The sequence below is a fragment of the Lagopus leucura genome, unplaced genomic scaffold (assembly GCF_019238085.1).
Source record: "Lagopus leucura isolate 7727_CA_CO unplaced genomic scaffold, USGS_WTPT01 Super-Scaffold_100033, whole genome shotgun sequence".
In the NCBI taxonomy this organism is placed as follows: domain Eukaryota; kingdom Metazoa; phylum Chordata; class Aves; order Galliformes; family Phasianidae; genus Lagopus; species Lagopus leucura.
The window spans coordinates 5,776,442-5,791,378 of NW_024962282.1; the positions used below are offsets into that span (position 1 = coordinate 5,776,442).

The following is a 14,937-nucleotide window of genomic DNA, read 5'->3' on the forward strand; positions in this document are numbered from 1 at the left end:
GGCCCCCAGTGCTGGGCACGTTCACTTCTCCTTGGGCTCCCTCCTTCTGTGGGGCTGGGGGCTGATGGGGATCCCTTGATGGGGAGGGAATGAGGATCGGATGGATGGGAAGGAGTGGAGATAGGGATGGGATGGGGTTGGAGATGGGATGGGGAGGCAGTGGGTATAGGATGAATATAGAGATGAGATGTAGACAGGGATGGGATGTGATGAGATTGGAGATGGGATGGGGATGGGAACAGGAATGGGGACAGGAAGGGAACGAGACGGAGATGGAAATGGAAATGAGGATGGAGTGGGGATTGGATGGAGATAGAGAAGGAGATAAGATGTTATGAGGTTGTAGATGGGTTGGGGATGAGCATGGGGTCAAAAATGAGGTACAGTCCCCCTCTTTCTCGCTGGTTCTGCCTCTGGCGAGGCAGCTGCCAGGATGCAACTTCAAATGAGGAAGATGTGACGCAAAAACCACAGAGGGAAGAAAAACAGCCTGCTGCTGCCTGCCTGCCCCCTCCCCCCCCAGTCTCTCCCCCCCGCCTCCCTTCCCCAGGCTGGGTACAGAGGCGTTGCTGCTCCACACACCTCCCGCTCAGCCACCAGCACCAGGGCGGAGGAGGCAGCACGGCTCCATGGCAGCCCAGGCACCCGTCCTGTGCCTTCTGCTCATGGTGGGGATGTGGGGTGAGTACGCGGTGCTTCTCCTGGGGCACACTGCCCATGGTGTGGGGCGCAGGCTGATGCTGTCTCCTTCTCTTGCAGCTGGCTGCAGGCACAGAGGAGCAGCCCTGGGCCCTGGAGGTCAGTGCGCTTTGGGGCTCCGGCTTTGGGGTTGTGGAACCCGTATGGTTCCACGGTGGCATGGGATGCCTGCCCAGTGCCAGGTGGGGGATGCTGACCACCAATGCTCACTGTTACAGAAAAGCCCACCTTGCGGCTCTCTGGTGGTGGCTGCCGCTGTACTGGGCTGCTGGAGGTGCAAATGTGGAGTGGATGGAGCCCTGTGTGTTGGGATGGTGTGAGCCAGGACAGTGTGTGCCAGCAGCTGGACTGTGGCCCTCCTACCAAGCTGAACTTCATGCCTCCCAACCTTGAGGAGCAGCAGGCATGGGCTATGCGGTGCGAGGGGATGGAGAGGTGCCATTGGGTGGCCGCCAACTGCAGCCAGCAAGCTATCATCGCCTGCAGTGGTGAGCATGGCTTTCCTAAGGCCATCTGTGCCCCCACTGCCCCCACCTGCTGCCTCTCTTCTCATTTCAGAGCCAGAGCCCACCAGAACCGAGCCCCCACCTGTGCCTCCCACCACCAGCCCTGAGCCCACCGGTGAGAGCCCCCTGCCCACAGCCACCCTGCGGAAGCTCAGCTGGGTGGCGGGATAGGATTTGCATAGCGAGGATTTTGTTCCCCACCAATGCGAATTTGGGGATGAGGTCCACGCGTGTGATGGCTGCACTGTCTCTGTTCCCTCCCCAGGCGCCCCATGGCTGCGGTTGGTGGATGGCAACTTCAGCTGCTCAGGCTTTGTGGAGCTGCACCTGCGGGGCCGATGGGGGGCCGTGGCACTCAGCCCAGACGTTTGGCCGGAGCTGCCCACCCGCATCTGCCGTGCACTTGGCTGCAACAACCCCAGTGGTATCCCCATTGGTGTCGCTGTGGGTGACACCGTTGACATCCCCATTGGTGGCCCAGTGGGTGGCCCCATGTCTCTGCCATCAGAGAGCCGCCTGCCTGTGAGGTGGGAGGCAGTGGTGCCGTGCACCAGCCCTGAATTACTCGACTGCTTCAGCTGGACCAGCTCTGGGCACAGGAAAGCGTCCACCTTCCTCATCTGTCCAGGTGAGTGTGTGACAGGGACAAAGGATGGGTGGCAGTGGTGCCCCTTGCACTCACATACAAAGACAAAACTGCACACATTTGGTTACTGGAAGATGTACGCAGCATCCTGCTTGTGCCATGGGATTGCCAAGCCCTTGGCCCTCACCTCCATCTGCTCAGGCTTTGAAGCTGTCCTGTGGGGCTCGGGGGGCTTAATGAGATGACATATTGCTGTTGTGGGTCTTCATGGCTGTGCTTGCCATGGGATGGCACTGTCTGTGCCACCGTGCCACCAGTCCTCTCCCTGCAGGTTCCCAGCCACATGCCGGGCGCAGGCTGGCAGGCGGCCCCACGCCATGCGAGGGGCACATCGAGGTGTTCCAGAGGGGCCACTGGCACATGCTATGTGACGAGCAGGTACACCGTGTCGAGCGAGGCCGCCAGCTCTGCAGGGAGCTGCGCTGTGGGGACCTCTCCTTCAGCGTCGAGCTGCGGGACTCCCATGCCACTGGGATCATCTGCAAGGAGCGTTACCTCCACCTCTGTCCCGAGAGCCCCAAGGAAGTCTATGGCTGCTCTCGCACCCATGTGGTCTGTAAGCAGCTGTGCGCCCACCCCTCGCAGTGCCACTCCCTTGGGGGTGCCACCTGCATGGTGACACCATCTTCTCTCAGGCCAGATGTCGAAGCCGCCTCCTGCTGGCACCGCACCTGGCACAGTGGCCAGCATCTGCCTGGCCCTGCTCCTGCTGGGAGTCCTGCTGCTCATCTGTGGTCCCCCTGCCTATAGGAGGCTGATGAAGAGGAGTAGGTGGCCAGACCCCCAACCTGTCCCCAAACCCCTCTCTTTGTGTCAACCACATCCCCCACCTCCCTGGAGTTTTTAGGGTGACACGTGTGCACTCCATGTGCCTTCCCCTGGATCCCACACTGATGCTAGCACTCCATCCTCACTGTCCCTACATCAGTGCTACCATTTCATCCCCATTTTCCCTACGCCGTTGCCACCACCCTGTCCCCACCGTCCCCATGCTGCCTGCAGCACGAGGATTAGGCGCATAAATGAGTGCTCAATATGAGACAGGAGATTACCAGGATTACTGGGCATGGCAGATGGGGCCACAGTGGGCTCCTGGGGGGACACAACCTGACTGCATCCTCTCCCTCCCTCTCTCCATCCCTTCCTCACAGTCTCCAAGAAGAAGCAGCGGCAGTGGATCGGCCCCACGGGACTGCACCAGAGCGGTGAGCAGGGAGCGGGGTTTTGGCATGGGCTGTAAAGAGCTCTTGTTTCTTGCCACCACATTGAATTGTCAGTGCAGTGCTGGCTTGGTGGCACCAAGCACTCTTCCCAAGCCACCCTGCCTTGCAGTCTCCTTCCACCGCAACAGCACTGTCACCCCGAGGGCAAGAGTGGAGGAGCAGAGGGCGCAGGGGAGGGACAATGATTATGCTCAGCCCCCCCCAGAAGAGCCTGTCGGCGTACCCAGGTGAGGACACTGGCAACGTGCACTCCCTTCCCATGGGGAAGGATGAATGTGGGGCTCTGTAACGCGGGCACCATCTGGTGGCACTGGGTAAGGAGCCGTGTGTGGTTCAATCCACAGCCCTGGAAGGCACAGCACGAGCTGCCAGCGCCCTGGACAACTCCTCTGACAGTGACTACGACCTGCACTCTGCCCGCAGGCTGTGAGATGCAGAGGTAGGGCCGCCCCATTGATGGGATCGGTTAATTCAGCTGCACAGAGCCGGAGGAACAGATGGGTGGATGCCCACACATCCCCATCCCCGCGGTGCTGGAGCCCACCCTGCTCACTTGAGGATCTCTCTGCTGGAGCTGAGCCCACTCACATCCTTTGCTGTGCTCATCTCTGACCCCACGATGGCCTCAGGGTGCTGATGCATCTCAGCCTCTGAGCAACCTTTTGCTTTTTCCTGCTCATTCTCTCACTTCTGGGCCTCCTTCCTGCCTTGGAAAGCGCAAGGTGGGGGCTTTCTGAGCTCTGCATGCATCTGAAAGTTTGCACCATGGGGCCAAGGGCTGCCGTGATGCAACCGCGCGCCTTGGGGCTGTAAGCAGAGAAATGAAGTTGGCTGCGCGTGCGCAGGGCAGCACAAGGGCTGTGCAAAAAGCAAAGCGTGGATGGGCAGCGCAGGAAGAACAGAAACATCGAGAAGCAATCCATTGAATTGGTAATAAAATGGTTATTTCTGGTAATGATGCCTTGTTCTTCACCCTCCGCTACCGCGCCGTTCCTCGGATGGCCAACCAAAAGGCACCACCAGCACAAGGGATGGATGAGCAAGAAACGTGCAGAAAGGCAGCAAAGGGCCCCTTGGGGAGAAAGAGCCAGAGAGCAGGAAGGATGCACTAGAAGACAGTGCAGGAGGGTGAAAGGTTGAGCTGACAAAATGGAGAGGAAGTCAGTGTGAGGCTGCCAAGATGGCACGGAAAGATCAATAGAGCTCTGTCATTTCTGAAGGTACCACTGCTGGGACTCCGTGTACGATTCACCATTTTATTACTGTAATTAACCATCATGCGGGACTGCTTCCATCGACCCCTAAAGCATTCCTCTTGCTCTAGTCCATTAGTAATCTCCCCTTATAAATAACTTACAGACATAGAAGCGGTATTGGTAGGAAAAAGTGCTGAGCAATGCAAACGCCATTTCTGCTAGCAGCCCTGGCTCCCCATCACCTCGTGTTTCCGGAGAAGGGGAATCCCAAATCCATCCCTGGGCACCACAGGAGCAGCTGAGTGTGCAACACCAACTCCTCCGTGCAACCTGGGCACACCCCCCAGGGCAGCGTGAACCCCTCTTAGTGTAAAAGCACCCACATTCTGTGCTTGGAGCCTTCATGCCCTCAGTCAGAGCCTGTGTGGGATGCGGAGGCTCCTGGGCAGTGTGGAGATGGGTTTTGTCACCTGAAAGGGGCAGCACTGGGATGTGCTTCTGCTTTAGGGCGTGCTGGCAGCATCTCTGAGCTGCAACACACCTGCGAGCCCAGCTATTCCCACCTCCTATCTCAGGAGGGCCCCTTGCAGACAGCAAACATTTTGTGGCTGAAATACTGTGATTCCCACTGTACCTTTGGGATATCTATGAAGAAGCTGGGAATTCCTACACTACATGTGTTATAAACGACAGGCAGACCCAGAGGTTTGCTTGCTTGCACACAGAGCGGTCAGGCTCCCAGCAGGCCTTATCAGTGCACAGCCCACGTATAACACACAGCTGGCTGCCTGGGTGCTATAGCAGAGCCTGGATGAACCTGCTGGGAAGCAGCCACTTCAGCCCGCTGGCAGCCACTTCGCAATGATCCCAAAGACGTGTGGCTGCTACTGCATCCTATGCGACACTCTGGCGTGCAGGGGCTGAAGAGCCACGCTCTGGGCTCGCTCCTCTTCCTCAGTCCACAAAGAGGAGGGAGCAGCAGAGGACACCGTCTGGTTTAGTTGCCAGGCCAAGCAGGGCGCGGGGGGTTCCCGGGTGGGGGCTGGTACCCACAGGGTGGCCCTGGTGGATAGGGAGGCTGAGGGGGGATTGGAAAACTGGGGAGGGGAGGCTGCGTGGGGTAGGGACACTGTGGCCGCCCAGCCCCAGGGGGTGCGTAGGGTGGGTAGGCAGGTCTGGGTGGTGGAGTGGAGGGAAAGGAGGGGACATGCGGTGGGCCCCTGGATGGAGACCAGGAGTAGGCTGGTGCAAACGAGGCGCCTGGGGGAGGCTTGGGGAAGCCTGGTGCGGAGTCAGCAGCCTGCAAGGGTGGGTACGTGGCACCCGGAGGAGGCTGGTAGGGAAGGGCAGGCTGGGCGCTGGGCTGAGAGGCAGCAACGTGTCCTGTCGTGAGTGGGGAACCTGCAAAAGGAGCAGGTGGGAGAGCGCCGTGCGCTGTGGGGCCAGGCGGCATGGCTGGGGCCGGGCTGTAGGGCAGAGGAAAGGAAGGAGCCCCTGATGGGACGGGCAGTAGCTGCGGTGGGTCCACGGGTGCACAAGGATGCTGCTGCTGCTGTGCGTCCCTGACAGGCTCCTGTGGTGCTCGTGACTTCCGCAGCACCTCCTGCAGCTTTTCCACCCTGACCCGGCGCAAGTGGGACAACTTCCTCATCACCAAGAACTGCTCAAGGAAGGTCTCCAGGACCACCTCACCCTCCAGGAACTTCTCAGCCATTTTCTGGAAGAGAAGACAGTACAACATCCCTCAGTGCTGCCTCCCCAGATCCACTTTGGGATTGACATCTCCCTCAGGACCGCACCACACAGAAGCAAAGAAAGAATAATCCAACCTTTTTTGGAGCGACAATGTCAAGCTACAGAAAGATAATCCTTGATTTAAGGGATTAGGTTTGGGAGAGTAACTGCAAATCTCTTAGAACTAATCACTTGAACTGCTAATTGTTTCAAACCTTAAGCTCACCTCAGACTCCTCTTCAATTTTTTGGCTTTCCACCTGCAGGAGATCCAGCAACATTTGAGGATGCATTGCGGCTGAAAATTTCTCTGGGGAAAAGAGCAGAGAAATAAACACAGAATGGGGCAAAAACGTTAGTACACTGACCTGTCTAACAGAGCTTGTCACCTATTCCACAGCTTTGCACTGAGACACAAGGAAAACCTAAAGCAGAAGGAGTTCACTGTCCTCATTTCTGTGCCCCACGTGCCTTTCCGACAGTGTCTTCCCACCTTGGAAAATGTTGGTGTAAGGAAAAAGTCTAAATAGGAAACAGTCTTAACCACTGCCATACCTGATTGGTACCTAAACGCAGCTTATAAACAGAGGAGAAAGATCTTTTACACAGGCAGAGAGTGACAGAATGAAGGGAGAAGGGTTTAAAACTAATAAAGAGGAAATCTGGCTGAGGATGAGATTCCTCACTCAGGGTACAGTGAGGCCCTGGCATAGCTTCTTGACGAAGCTGTGTGTCCCATCCCTGGAGATGCCCAAAGCCAGGCTGGATGGGGCCCTGGGCAGCCCAATCTGGTGGGTGACAACCAGCCCACAGCAGTAGTTAGGGCTGGGGGGCTTTGAGGTCACTTCCAACTCAACCACTGTGTGGTTCTGCAATTATACAAAAGGAAATGAGACTGAAGCCACTCACCCAGCTTTGCCTTCTGCTCCTTACAGCGTTCAGTGAGGTTTTGCAGCTCCTCATACTTGCTGGAGAGCTCAGAACGTCCTGTCTCCAGAGGAACCTGGAACTTCAGGTTCTGCTCAGCAAGGCTGCGATTGGCAGCGAGCGCCATCTCCCTCTCCAGCTGCAGCTCCTGCACCTGAGGAGCAGAGCCCACGGTCAGCACAGTGCCACGCAGCCAGCCCTCACCTGCCTGCCTCACTGCTTACCTCCCTGGACTCCAGGGCCAAGCGCTCGATCTCTGCAGCATCCTCCTGCAGAGCCTGGAGCTCCTCCACAGTACGGTTCTTCAGGGTGTCCATGCTCAGACAGCCACGGCCTCCTAGAACAGGGAAAGGAATTCAAAAAGGCAGTAAGGCTGGAAAACATCACTAAGATCATCCAGCCCAGCCCACGCCCACTGGGCCACGTCCCCCAGTGCCACATCTCCGTGGTTCCTGAGCACACCCAGGGACGGTGACTCCACTACGCCCCCCGGGCAGCCTGTGCCTCACCACTCTTTCCGAAAAGAAATCTTTCCTCACACTCAGCCTGAACCTCCCCGAAGTCAAACCCAGCCCCCCGCGATCAGGCAGCGATCCGATTAAGGATACAGAAACAGCTTCAGTTCTTACTCACAGAGACCCGGAAGGCCGCTCGCTTGCACTAGGCGCTCCTGTCAAAGTTCGCCTCCCTTCGGCCCGCTTCTCCCCAGCACCGTCCCCGCTCAGGACCCAGCGCGGAGCCCCTCCACCAACGCGACGATGCCCACGACAGCACCGAAAGGCCGCAAACACCGGCGGGCGTAAAGCCCAGCCGCGCTCCGCCCGGCTTCGGGCCGCCGGACTGCGCCGCCACTGACTTCCGGCGCCTCACCGGAAGTGAGCGCCGCCGCTGCGCGCTGAGGGATGTGGCGCCCCCTGGCGGCGAGGGGTGCGTGACGCCGCCGCCATCTTGTGGCCTGGACTCGGTGTGGGCTGGGTTTGTGGCTGTAGCTGAAGCGGGGCCTGGCTTCTCGAGCCACACTGCAGGGCTTCCATGCAGGGAGCTCCTTTGTGTTGTGTAAAGCATCTCACGCTGAGTAGCAGCTGCTTCTCACAGAGTTGCAACGGCTGCTGGCTCAGGTGGATCAGAGTGCTGCTCTTGCTGCTCTGCTGGCGAGCCCTGCAAGAAATGCAAGAAGAGCAAGTCCTTGTGAATAGCCTGCCTTGCATAAAGCAACCAATGTGAGCAGCAAGGCAAACACACCTGCCATCCACTTGTGGTCTGCAGAATGCTGCCACGTTTCATGGAACCATAGGACCACAGAACAGTTGGTTTGGAACGGACCTGTAAGATCACAGAACCACAGAATGGTTGGGTTGGGAGGGGCCTCAAAGCCTCCCCAGCCCCAATCCCTTGTGGGCTGGTTGCCACCTGATCAGGCTGCCCAGAGCCCCATCCAGCCTGGCTTTGAACAAGCACCTCCAGGGATGGGGAATCCACGGCTCCCTTCCGTCAGGGCCTCATCACTTTCTGAGTACAGAATTTCCTCCTCATAACTGATCTGAATGCCTCATCTTTTAGCTTAAAGCTCTGTGCAGACAGTCATGAGGAAGCGTGGAACACAAAGGGGACCACAGCAAGGTCATGGCAATATTTCAGAGGTGCTGCCATCAAAACACACGGCTCCAGAAAGGCACCTCTGGTTTCCGTGTGCCACGTGAGGCCCTGTTGGCTTCTGTATGACAAACATGAGTCATACAGATCTGGTTCAGTACCCAGTGGTCCAGTCGGTGCATAACAGGGATGATAACCTCAGCAGAACCCAATGTTATTGCAGGAAAGGGACATGAAATTCCGAAGGGAGATTGATATTTTCAAGGAGGATCGATAGTGTGAGGAACAGTCTCCAGGGACATGAAAGGGCTGGAGCACATCCAGCTCACCATTTGTCAAACTGTAAGGACTGAGTACGGTATAAGCAGTATTGTATGTGAATGATACCATTGAGGGGAGACTTGATGAGTGGATCTGATGTTGTTCACAGCTAATTGGGCACCAAAGTGGGAGGTGGCAGTACGAAGCTGGAGCAAAGCAACACAAAATCAGTGCAGGGTTAAAAAATCTTGTACAGAATTCAGCTCAGCAGCCCTGATTCTGTCTCACATATCACCTTTGGTTTTTGGTCTGGCCACGTTCATTTGTGGTTTTGGTTTGATGTCCCTTTGAGCCTAACAGTCACTCAACTTTCTCAGCACCACATCGCAGATGTGGTTCACAAGGGAGCTGCAGCCCAGCCAGCTCCCTTCCTGTATCTGCTCTCATGTAACCCAAGGGCTTCAGAAACCATGTGCTTCAGCCACAGGCTGATACTGCGGGTGGCCTCAGACACTGGCTGGGTCTCCCACAGCAGATGGGAAGAGCTGGCCTCACCATCCAAAGGTCCTGCCCAGTAAGGAGCCAACATCTCTCTTCCTTTATTGATATTAATCAAACCTTGCTACATCAAGTTCTAGGAATTTGACACCTCAGGAGAGTCAAACCAGACTCCTGTCCTCTCAGTCTGCCCTTACAGAAGGGTCAGGAAAGATGGAACAGGGAGAGGAAAACAAGTTTGCTTCCTTGATCTGCTGTTACCAGGATAAACTATATCTCAGGAAGGTGACTTTTTTTCAGGCTGAGCCTTTTGAGCTGGCACAAGTAGAGCTCTAGGAATGGATATCTTTTCCTCAACAGAGCAAGGGTAGTTCTGCCTAGCACCAGGTCTGTTTGGTAGGGCTTTTCTGGAGCTTCATCAACAAAGTTCCTCACCACATGATTTGGCCCCTGGGATGAGGGGGCCAATATAACATATGATAGTTCAGTGCAACATCAGTGTTGGTGCCCAATCTTGTACCATTCCCATCCAGACTTTTTGTGCACCTAACCACCAGGGATGGTCTGGTGCAACTGATTCCCACCTTGTCTTTGTTGTTGCTGACAAAGCCACACAGGGATCCAGACAGAGCTATTTGCCACTCAAATCCAAGTCACCTAACCTTCTCGTGTGTTCAAAAGTAAGGCATCTTTTACCCTGGTTTCCCAGCAATGATGACACCTTGGGATGTGCAGATTTCTTGATTGTGTCTTTCCTGGCTTGAATACAGTAGCTGCCAAAAGGCATTTCCAGAGCAGCCACATCTCCCTGACATTGCCCGGCTCTTGATCAACCCATGACTGTGAAGTGAGGTCCCCATGCTCCATTTCCTCCCTGTCTCCACTGTTCGTTAAAATGACCAGGAACACTCTGTTCTCCCCCCTTCATAGCCTGCTTCCCATCGGGATAAGATTATGAAATCAATAGCCCTTGGAAACAAACAGTTTTCCGAAAACTTCCTTTAGGCCTCTCAGTGGAAAAAACCTGCATTTCTTATCAGGCACATGCAGCTTGACGTATGAGCAAACAGGCAGCAGCCCCGGGCTTCACCCCCCTGTATTGGCCACCAGTCTGGTCCTACTCCTTGCCAATGAGTTGCCTTCAGGCTCTGAGCCCTTCTTCGACCTTCACCTGCCCCTGGGGGGACATCGTGGATGTGAGTGTGGCTGTTGATGTCTGCGGGCCTGTTCATTTGGGAGAAGTCTCAGCAACAGTCCTAAGAAAGAGGAAAGTCAGCTTCTGGCCAATCTCAGAGCTGCTCAACCCCTGGAGCCACCTGCCTGCCCTTGTTGATCATAGAAAAATATGATGGCTGAGTTGGAAGAGATCTTAAAGCCTTCCAGCCCTAGTCCCTGCTGTGGGCCTGTTGCCCCTCACCAGATCAAGATGCCCAGGACCCCATCCAGCTTGGTGTTGGGCACCTCCAGGAGTGGGGCATCCACAGTTTCCATGGGCATTCTGTGCCAGGGCCTCACCACCCTCTGATGACCGAGGCAGCTCAGGGGGTCCTCCCATGGGTTCACCCTGACCTGTCCCACGATGAGCAACTCTACCTTTGGTGGGAGGGTTGAAACTGGATGGGCTTTAAGGTCCCATCCAACCCAACCATTTTGTGTCTCTATGATTTAGGGTGTTGAGAAGTGGCCTTCTTGCCCAGAGGCACATCTATCAGAACACACATGCGGAATGTGGGTTTTTTTTTGATACAGGAAAACCTGCTCACAGAGCTACTTTTCATCTTTGAGCCCACTTATTGCTGCTCTGGAGCTTTTCTTGCTAACATAGGTGACCATGAGAGTGGCCAAGTTACAGAATACCATAGTTTCACAGCACCAGTCCCGATCGTGAGGCTTCCTTCAGTTTGTATTTTAAATGCAATAAGAGCATTTGCCCAAAACTTCTTTTCCCAGCAGGAAGATTGCCATATGGGCATGCTGTTGTCCCCTGCCTAGGGATATCGGGCATTTCAGCCCTTCTGCCCTTATCATCTCCTGCTAGACCCTACTCGGCTGCTCTCCTTTCCTCTCCCTGGTGAAGTTAGCATCCATCTTCCTGTCTCTCCTTGCAAAGTGGGGCTGAGGCTGGCACTCACTGCTGCAGGCTCTCTGTTTTCCTCCTGTGCTCTGTGCACAGGACAAGGTGACCGTGCCGGCTCACGCGCATGGCACCACAATGCCCGAACCAGAGCTGAGCACCTCTGATGCAACCACACGTGGGTGAGCTCTGTGTCGTCCTGGCCAGCAGCATCCCCACTGGGTCCCACTTTCATCCCCTAATTGGTCCCAGTTTCATCCTCCATGTCTGCAATCAGACCAGCATCTACCTGGGCCTCCCCATGGCACTGCAGGACGCTGGGATGTGTTTCTCCTGGGGCCTGAGCCTTCCCTAAGCATCCGGTGCCCCAGTGGAGGGGATGGCAAGCCATCACCTTGACATTCCCCTGGTGTCCTCTGCGGACATTGCGATAACTCCCACATGGCCGTTTGCCTTTCTTATCGGCGCTGCTGGCCAAACAACCGTGGGCTGTATATAAGGAACTCAACTGGGGCAGCTGGCACATTGGCACTTCACCATTGGTATCGGCAACTTGCCACAGAGAACCATGATGAAGCTGCTCCTGCTCCTCAGCTTGGTGGCCCTGGCCCAATGTGACATCCGCAGGTGAGCAGTGTGGTGGTGGGTATGTGATGGGGCTCAACAAGGACAGGGGGCAGCTCACAGTGCCCAGCCATAGCCACGGCCAAGGCACAGCATGGGTGTCCCCCAGACTTCCGTGCCCCGATCCCCATCCCTGCCCTGAGCCTGATCTCTCCCACACCTCAGGGTCCCGCTGCAGAAGGGAAAGTCCCTGCGGAAGCAGCTGAAGGAGCATGGCTTGCTGGAGGATTTCCTGAAGAAGCATCCCTACAACCCAGCCTCCAAATACAACCATGTCTTTACTGCCACTGAATCCTATGAGCCCATGACGAACTACATGGATGTGAGCAGGGGGCAGCCACAACCCAAGGGCTACCAGCCCCTCACCAACTCTCTCATCACCTTCCTATCCCCCTAACCTCCTTCCACAGGCTTCGTACTATGGCACCATCTCCATCGGCACCCCGCCGCAGGACTTCACTGTCATCTTCGACACTGGCTCCTCCAACCTGTGGGTGCCCTCTGTGTATTGCAAAAGCCTGGCCTGCAGTGAGTATCCCTCTCCCTGAGGGCTGGTGGATGGTGTCCCCTTTTGCCACGTGTTGTCACCTTGCCTTCAGTGCCCAAGGGTGGGATGGGCTGTGACCATTCCTCTCTCACACCTGCAGGCAACCACAATGTTTTCAACCCCTACAAGTCCTCCACCTACGTGAGCACCAACGAAACCGTCTACATCGCCTACGGCACCGGCAGCATGAGTGGCATCCTTGGCTATGACACTGTGGCCGTAAGGCAGCAGCGATCCAGCTGCTTGTGTCACGGGACGTGGGGACATGGGGATGCCACATGCCCCAACCCAGCTCATCCTGCTCTCCCCATCTCTCCTACCAGGTCTCGAGCATCGATGTCAAAAATCAGATCTTTGGGCTGTCTGAGAGTGAGCCTGGCTACTTCTTCTACTACTGCAACTTTGATGGCATCCTGGGCCTGGCCTTCCCCAGCATCTCCTCCTCTGGGGCCACCCCTGTCTTCGACAACATGATGAGCCAGGACCTGGTGTCCCAGGACCTCTTCTCCGTCTACCTGAGCAAGTAGGTCCCACAGAGAAGGTTGTCTCCTTGAGGGTCCCTTGGAGGCTTCAGCATCACATCCCCTCGATGCTGCGGGGATCCTGGGCCATGGGACCGCTGTACCTAATGGCTGCTCCTACAGGGATGGGGAATCAGGCAGCTTTGTTCTCTTTGGTGGCATCGACCCAAATTACACCTCCAAAGGCATCTACTGGGTCCCACTCTCTGCTGAAACCTACTGGCAGATCACCATGGACAGGTATTCTTGGCAGTGATGGGACAGGGTGAGGGTGGTGACATCCCATATCTCACCTCTGGGCTCCGTGCAGGGTCACCATCGGCGAGAAGTACGCCGCCTGCCACCTCACCTGCCAGGCCATCGTGGATACTGGCACCTCACTGCTAGTCATGCCCGAAGATGCCTACAATCGTGTCATCAGTGACCTGGGTATCAGCTCTGATGACGAGGTGAGGCAGGAGATCCTGGGGACCTACAGGACTCAGGATCCTCCCTGAAGGCCAAGGTCCTGCCATGGTTCCAGGACACGTGGTTCCAGAGGGGCCACTGACCCCATATTCCCAACAGATCAGCTGTGATGACATCAGCAAACTGCCTGATATCACCTTCCATATCAATGGCTATGCCTTCAACCTGCCAGCCAGCGCCTACGTGCTGAACGTGAGCACCCCATGGGGGTGGTGAGGGGGATAGGGGTAGGGATGGGATGGGGATGGGGATGGGATGGAGATGGGGTGGAAATGGAGATAGGGGTGGGGATGGACTCTTCTGGGTGTCCTGGGCAGTTGGTGATGGTCTCCATCCTTGCCCACAGGAGGATGGGGCCTGCAGCCTTGGCATTGAAAACATGGGCACCCCCACTGAGTCGGGTGAGCAGTGGATCCTTGGCGATGTCTTCATCCGCAAGTACTATGTGATCTTCGACAGGAGCAACAACAGGCTGGGGTTCTCTCCCCTGTCCTGAGCCCCTTCAGCCCCTGGCTGGGCCAGACCCCACTTTTTCTTTCAGGCTGCTGCTGTCACTGAGCACAATAAAGCCTTGGAAACGCATTCATGTGTTGAGTTTCTCTGGGAAAGGGTCAGGTCAGGCTGCAGCATCTCCATGGTGCTGATGATGTCAGGCTGGGCTCCTCCTGCTGGTGGGGCCCTTTGTTTCCCCCCACCGTGATGCTTGCTGGCCACAAGTATGCAGGGTCCAGGACAAAACCATCACCATGCTGGCAGGGCTCTCCTAAACTGTGTTTGTTCCTGGCACATGGCTCGCTGGCTCCTGTTGGCAGCACCTGCACTGAGTCCCTGGCAGCTCCCAGTTGGCTCATCCCCAGCCTCCAGCAAGCCACACATGTCTCCTGTGCACAGAAGGGACAATCAGAAGATTCATCCCAGGGATGGGATTCATCTAAGGATGGTGCTAGTGATGCTGCTTGCTGCCACCTGGGTGCCACTGCATCCCCCAGCTCCCTGTGGTTCACCCAGCTGTGCAAACACCCCACATCTCCAAGCAAGGCAGTGGGCAGCCTATAAGTGACAGAGGGCAGTGGCATGACAGCAGGAAGCTGATAGGTGTCAGGGGCCCAGTGCCAAGGCAGCAGGTGGCCAGTAAGTGTCCCCAAGTGGGATGAAAGTGCTGGTTTATCAGGGTGCTGGCACGCCTCATCTGGGAGTGCCTCTGCGTGCTGTGATTTAAGGGCAGGCACCCCACAGTGCAGCACTGCATCCCTGTGCCATGAGGTGGCTGTGGCTGATGGTGCTGGCAGTAGCCACCCACACCCTGATGACAAAGTAGGGAACACTGGTGGTCATGGTGGGATCCCTGTGGTTGTCGCTGTGCTCAGCTGCAGTCCTTCCAGGACAGGTGCGGTGCAGTGACAGCTCCAGTTACAGCAATC

General features: G+C 56.4%; 3 protein-coding genes across 3 annotated transcripts; 2 read left to right on the forward strand and 1 right to left on the reverse strand.

Annotated features, from left to right (window-relative positions):
• Window positions 1–306: 306 nt before the first annotated feature.
• On the forward strand, window positions 307–4,029 carry CD5 (CD5 molecule). The gene is given in 12 exon segments (XM_042881982.1): window positions 307–522; window positions 525–681; window positions 760–798; window positions 918–1,187; window positions 1,258–1,320; window positions 1,471–1,833; window positions 2,123–2,407; window positions 2,487–2,618; window positions 3,003–3,056; window positions 3,184–3,269; window positions 3,271–3,301; window positions 3,419–4,029. Coding segments are annotated over 12 exon segments (1,782 nt in total). The 3' UTR covers window positions 3,505–4,029.
• Window positions 4,030–4,316: 287 nt separating this feature from the next.
• On the reverse strand, window positions 4,317–7,783 carry VPS37C (VPS37C subunit of ESCRT-I). Its single transcript, XM_042881990.1, has 5 exons — window positions 7,564–7,783; window positions 7,155–7,267; window positions 6,913–7,084; window positions 6,231–6,313; window positions 4,317–5,987 (listed from the first exon to the last, which is right to left on the reverse strand). Exons 2-5 carry the CDS (start codon window positions 7,245–7,247, stop codon window positions 5,268–5,270), a joined length of 1,068 nt encoding a protein of 355 aa, XP_042737924.1. The 5' UTR covers window positions 7,248–7,267; window positions 7,564–7,783; the 3' UTR covers window positions 4,317–5,267.
• Window positions 7,784–11,883: 4,100 nt separating this feature from the next.
• Window positions 11,884–14,098, forward strand: LOC122185837 (pepsin A). Its single transcript, XM_042881988.1, has 9 exons — window positions 11,884–11,983; window positions 12,146–12,302; window positions 12,391–12,508; window positions 12,628–12,746; window positions 12,851–13,050; window positions 13,172–13,288; window positions 13,359–13,497; window positions 13,616–13,708; window positions 13,863–14,098. Exons 1-9 carry the CDS (start codon window positions 11,925–11,927, stop codon window positions 14,010–14,012), a joined length of 1,152 nt encoding a protein of 383 aa, XP_042737922.1. The 5' UTR covers window positions 11,884–11,924; the 3' UTR covers window positions 14,013–14,098.
• The last annotated feature ends 839 nt before the right edge of the window (window positions 14,099–14,937 follow it).